The sequence below is a fragment of the Nerophis lumbriciformis genome, linkage group LG13, assembly GCF_033978685.3.
Source record: "Nerophis lumbriciformis linkage group LG13, RoL_Nlum_v2.1, whole genome shotgun sequence".
In the NCBI taxonomy this organism is placed as follows: Eukaryota; Metazoa; Chordata; class Actinopteri; order Syngnathiformes; family Syngnathidae; genus Nerophis; species Nerophis lumbriciformis.
Window position 1 is genome coordinate 12,382,921 of NC_084560.2, and position 6,507 is coordinate 12,389,427.

The window sequence follows — 6,507 nt, forward strand, 5'->3', positions numbered from 1 at the left end:
AAAGTCATGCCTTTCATCTTCATTTTAAATTAAAAAAAAAAATCGGTAAAAGGAAAAATAATCTATAGATTAATCAAAAAAATTAATCTATAGATTAATCGAAAAAATAATCTATAGATTAATCGATCGAAAAATAATGGTTAGCTGCAGCCTTAGTGTGTGTGTGTGTATATATATATATGTGTGTGTATATATATATATATATATATATATACACACATATATATGTATATATATATATATATATATATATATATATATATATATACACACATATATATGTATATATATATATATATATATACACACATATATATGTATATATATATATATATATATACACACATATATATGTATATATATATATATATATATATATATATATATATATATATATATATATATGTATATATATCCATCCATCCATCCATTTTCTACCGTTTGTCCCTTTTGGGGTCGCGGGGGATGCTGGAGCCTATCTCAGTTGCATTCGGGCGGAAGGCGGGGTACATCCTGGACAAATGTGTGTGTGTGTGTATATATATATATATATATATATATATATATATATATATATATATATATATATATATGTATATATATACATACACATATATATATATATATACATACACATATATATATATATATATACACATATATATATATATATATATATATATATATATATATATATATATATATATATATATATATATATATATATATATATACACATATATATAAGGTGCATTTAGTACATGCAGTACACTTTTCTGTCAAAATTGAAAAGACAAATACAATTAGCCAAACAGTGCATTATTATTTCCAGCCTTTCTCAGGCCACATACAGTAAATGAGTTGGCAGGTCCCATAAAATCATGTTGCGGGCCACATAAAAATGGCTGAACACAATAAAAGAGTTAGATGGTCAAATCTATGTTTGTGTTTGAAACTTGGGGCAGCGTGGCTCGGTTGATAGAGCAGCTGGGCCAGCAACTTGAGGGTTCCAGGTTTGATCCCCACTTCTGCCATCCTAGTCAATGCCGTTGTGTCCTTCGGCAAGATGGTTTACCCACCTGCTCCCACACTGGTTTAAATGTCATGTAGATAATGGGTTTCACTATGTAAAGCGCATTGAGTCACTAGAGAAAAGCGCTATATAAATACAATTCACTTCACTTGTCCTTTAATGCATGTCTGCAATCTCTTGACATTCTTGCCATCCTGTATAGCTTTTACAATACTTTTACACGGCTATGTCTATATTAACAATGTCGTACAGTTGTATTACAACCCCCCTTGTAAAACACAGTTATTTTCCAAAATGTACTGTACAAACATTTCTTTTTTTAAGAAATCATTTATACCATTGGACGTGTCGAGATACTTGTTTTATTGTGAACTACTGCAGGTTTATTAACTGAAATGTGTGATAATAGGAAATCTTGTGAAGCAGAATCATTGTAACCTTTTTTTCTACCCCAATTTCAGACAACTACCCAACCCTATCACGCCTCATTGACTTGCTGAGAAGGGCGGGGAAATTAGAAGACGTACCAACATTTTTCGATAGAGCAGAAAAACATTCTTCCAGGGCCAAATTTGACCCTGGCTTTAACTACTGTAAAGGACTTCACCTTTGGTAAGTTTGCAATGCTTTTCTTAACCTTCAATTGTCCTATAAACATACTCAACCTGTGCTCAGGTACACGGGAGAACCTAACGCTGCCCTGCGACACTTTAACCAAGCACGGAAAGACAACGACTGGGGTCAAAATGCCATTTATAACATGATTGAAATCTACATCAATCCTGACAATGACACTATGGGAGGAGAAGCCTTTGCCAATTTAGATGGTGACATTGGGTGAGTATATCTTCTTTAGCGAGAGCCATCATCAGTACAGGCCAAAAGTTCATTCAATGGGTTTTCTTTATTTTCATGACTATTTACATTGTAGATTGTCACATGAAAACTATGAATGAACACAAGTGGAGTTATGTACTTAACAAAAAAAGGTGAAATAATATGTTTTATATTCAAAATAGCCACCCTTTGCTCTGATTGCTGCTTTGCACACTCTTGGCATTCTCTCCATGAGCTTCAAGCAGACCTGTCAAGTGAAAACCATTTAGAATTAGACAAACTTTAATGATCCACAAGGGAAATTGTTCCACACAGTAGCTCAGTTACAAAGGATGAAAAGGACAATGCACACAAGGGCACAAAAAGAGGGCGAAAACAAAAGGTATAAAGTAGACAAAAATGTACCATAGTAGCAATAAAACATATATGTAATATTTACATATTATATATACAGTATATAATATATAATATATACATTTATATATTATATTATATTCTTATATAACTTATATATAACTCTTGAATCTCATGGAGAGAATGCCAAGAGTGTGCAAAGCAGTAATCAGAGCAAAGGGTGGCTATTTTGAAGAAACTAGAATATAAAACATGTTTTCATGTTATGATCCGCTGCCCGGATCATATTTTTTGTTTACGTTTTCAAGAGACTTGTGTTTTTGGTTAGTTTTGGACTCCTTGAGTACCTGTTTTGTACACCTGAGTTTGTTTCCATGGCTGCTTATTATTTTCACCTGCCGCGTTTGTTCCCGACACGCACCTGTTTGTCATCACTGACATTATTATTTAAGTCTGTCCTCCCTGTCATTCGTGCTGGCTTCGTAGTTTGTTTTCGTGCAACAGTTGACGACTTTTGTTCCGGCTCTGTACCTGTTAGCTTCCACGCTAAACTCCTTTTTTTTTTACCTTCTAGCTCCCATGCTAGCTCTTTTAGTTTTTTTTGCCTTATGTGCTATGAGCACCCTTTTCCTTTTTCCAGTATAAGTTATTATTAAATAAATACTTTCTTACCTGCACGCTGTGTCTGACGCCCGTCTGCATTCCTGAGAGAACGAACCCCGCATCACAATGCGCCCCGGTCGTCACATTTTCAGTTATTTCACCTTTTTTGTTAAGTACATAACTCCACATGTGTTGATTCATAGTTTTGATGTGACAATCTACAATGTAAATAGTCATGAAAATAAAGAAAACACATTGAATGAGGAGAAGGTGTGTCCTAACTTTTGGCCTGTACTGCACATATAAAAAAAATCCCTAATGTTTCAACCTATGTGGCCAGGAACTCCACAGAAAAGCAGGAGACGGAGCAGGTTGCTGTGAGAACAGCTGAGAGGCTGGTGAAGGAGATAAAGCCACAGACACCAGCAGGACATGTCCAGCTTCGTATCTTAGAAAACTACTGCTTACTGGTCACCAAACTGAAGGCAAATATAGAGAAAGCACTTTCAGTTTTCACAGAGATCGCAACCAATGAGGTGAGTAAAGCATACTAGTATTGTTGAGGAACTACATTCTTCCCTGTGTACATTTACACAATGACAAGTGCTGCACTATTTACAGAAACTACCTTCATATTGTTCTGTATGGATTCAAGTAGACAGACTGTGTTGCATATTTAATCCTGTTTAACCAGGATGTTTTGCTTGACTTCAGAAGGACCACGTACCAGCCCTGTTGGCCATGGCAACGGCCTACATGATGTTAAAACAAACTCCTCGAGCCAGGAACCAACTCAAACGTATAGCAAAGATGACTTGGAATATTGTTGATGCCGACGAATTTGAGAAGAGCTGGCTGCTCCTGGCGGACATCTACATCCATTCAGGGAAGTACGACCTGGCCGATGACCTCCTAAAGAGATGCCTTAATCATAACAAGGTAGACCTTGAATGTTACTGAAAAACAATATGCAATTATTTCAACTGAGCATTTTCATCTGCAGTCCTGCTGTAAAGCTTATGAGTACCGAGGTTTCATCATGGAAAAAGAGCAGGCGTTCCGGGATGCAGCATTCAACTATGAACTGGCTTGGAAATATGGGAACCACTCCAACCCAACCATTGGTAAAATCACATGTTCACCTCTGCTTCTGAAGATTAATTTGAAGGAGAGCACTGCATCTTTAAGCTAATAATACATGTTTTATTGCAGGATACAAGCTTGCTTTCAACTTCTTAAAAGCAAAACGCTATTTTGACGCCATCGACGTGTGTCACAAGGTAAGATATCTCAGGAAGGTTACAACTCGGGCTGGATGATTAATAGAATAGAATAACAAAACTTTATTGTCATTGCACGTAAAAAGTACAATGAGATGAGTAACCCCTCCAAGAACAGACATACAGAAGACTGATTGGTCCACATCAGATCCACATTGAGGTTTTAATTACTGCAATAACCTCGCCGCTAGAGGCTCAGCTTTTTCTTTTTTTTTCTCCTTCTGTGAATCAGAATTGCATCCAACAAGCAAACATGAATGTTGTATACATAAACCCAAATACTTTAGAAAGTACATTATTGCATATTGTTTGACAGAAAAAGCCCAATTAGGTTTTTTCTCAAAATTGTGCAACTTTACTTGCCGCTGAAAAACTTTGATTGCTTTTATTGTAAACCCATATGGATTTCCTCAATCCACAGGTCCTTGCTGCTCATCCAAACTATCCAAAAATGAGAAAGGACATCTTGGACAAAGCTCGTGCTGCATTGAGGCCATGAAATCGAGGACAAACATGTATTCATTCATTCATTTTCAGGCTTATCTCAGCTGACTTTGAGGAGCAGTACATCAGTTACATACCATTGGCATTCACACCTGTGGGCAATTGACAATCTCCAATTAAAAATCCAACATGCATGATTTTGGACGGTGGAAGGAAGCCCACACCAGCACAGAGGAGATGTAATCTCTGCAAATTCACAACTTCCTTTGGCTTTGTAATAACCACACTTGTGCTGTGCAGACAATAACAAACATCTCCAACATAAACTATTTGCATCATTAATACGTTAAGTGGTTACAGTATTTTGCACTCTTACATTTGGGAAGTCTGACGCTCACCTGGGATGCACCAATAGACATGTAGCAGCTTAAGAAAAATATTCTAAACTTTTTTTTTCCCAAAATGTTACGCGAACTGCAAAGGCATAAGTAATTGCTTTCAGGTCCCACAGTGAAGAATTAAAGTCTGTTTCTCAAAGCCGCCGTCATGCTGTTCAATATAACAGCAAAAGTTTGACTACTTTTGTGTAATTTTTCCTAGGATGGCCAAGCTTACCAAAGTCAAAACAGACCATGTTCTTTATCATCACTTCATGTTACAAATGACGATACTAGTCCAGAATAGATGTTACTTTTTGTGTATTATATATATATATATATATATATATATATATATATATATATATATATATATATATATATATATATATATATATATATATATATATATATATATATATATATATATATATATATATATATATATATATATATATATATATATGTGTGTGTGTGTGTATGTATATGTATATACATATACCGGTACATACATGATCAAAGAGCCGCATGCGGCTCCGGAGCCGCGGGTTGCCGACCCCTGGTCTAGTCTTTTACATGAATGAGCTAAATAATATTATTTGATATTTTACGGTAATGTGTTAATTTCACACATAAGTCGCTCCTGAGTAAAACTGAAAAAAACTGCGACTTATAGTCCGAAAAATACGGTATATATGTGTATATATATATATATATATATATATATATATATATATATATATATGTATGTATGTATGTATGTATGTATGTATGTATGTATGTATGTATGTATGTATGTATGTATGTATATGTGAATATATATATATATATGTATGTATATATATATATGTGAATATATATATGTATATACATATATATATATAAATGTATATGTATGTGTATATATATATATACATATATGTGTGTATATATGTATATATATACATATATATGTGTATATTTATGTATGTATGTATATGTATATATATATATATATATATATATATATATATATATATATATATATATATACATATGGGCTTCACGGTGGCAGAGGGGTTAGTGCATCTGCCTCACAATACGAAGGTCCTGAGTAGTCTTGGGTTCAATCCCGGGCTCGGGATCTTTCTGTGTGGAGTTTGTATGTTCTCCCTGTGACTGCGTGGGTTCCCTCCGGGTACTCCGGCTTCCTCCCACTTCCAAAAAACATGCGCCTGGGGATAGGTTGATTGGCAACACTAAATTGGCCCTAGTGTGTGAATGTGAGTGTGAATGTTGTCTGTTTATCTGTGTTGGCCCTGCGATGAGGTGGCGACTTGTCCAGGGTGTACCCCGCCTTCCGCCCGATTGTAGCTATGGATGGATATATATATATATATATATATACAGTATATATTTATATAAATGTGTTTATATATATATTTATATACATACATATATATTTATATATATGTATATATAAATGTATATATATATATATGTGTGTATGTATGTGTATATATATATATATATATATATATATATATACATACATATGTATACACATATATATACATACATATGTATATATATATATATG

General features: G+C 34.3%; 1 protein-coding gene across 1 annotated transcript in view; it reads left to right on the forward strand.

Moving 5' to 3' along the window:
• Window positions 1–4,877, forward strand: part of ttc21b (tetratricopeptide repeat domain 21B) — a 19,958-nt gene extending 15,081 nt beyond the window's left edge. The window contains exons 23-29 of the mRNA XM_061971701.1: window positions 1,495–1,645; window positions 1,709–1,870; window positions 3,168–3,363; window positions 3,542–3,766; window positions 3,831–3,951; window positions 4,040–4,107; window positions 4,529–4,877. Of these exons, the coding sequence (XP_061827685.1) occupies window positions 1,495–1,645; window positions 1,709–1,870; window positions 3,168–3,363; window positions 3,542–3,766; window positions 3,831–3,951; window positions 4,040–4,107; window positions 4,529–4,606 (1,001 nt within the window). The 3' untranslated portion in view covers window positions 4,607–4,877. The remainder of the gene's footprint in view (window positions 1–1,494; window positions 1,646–1,708; window positions 1,871–3,167; window positions 3,364–3,541; window positions 3,767–3,830; window positions 3,952–4,039; window positions 4,108–4,528) is intronic.
• The last annotated feature ends 1,630 nt before the right edge of the window (window positions 4,878–6,507 follow it).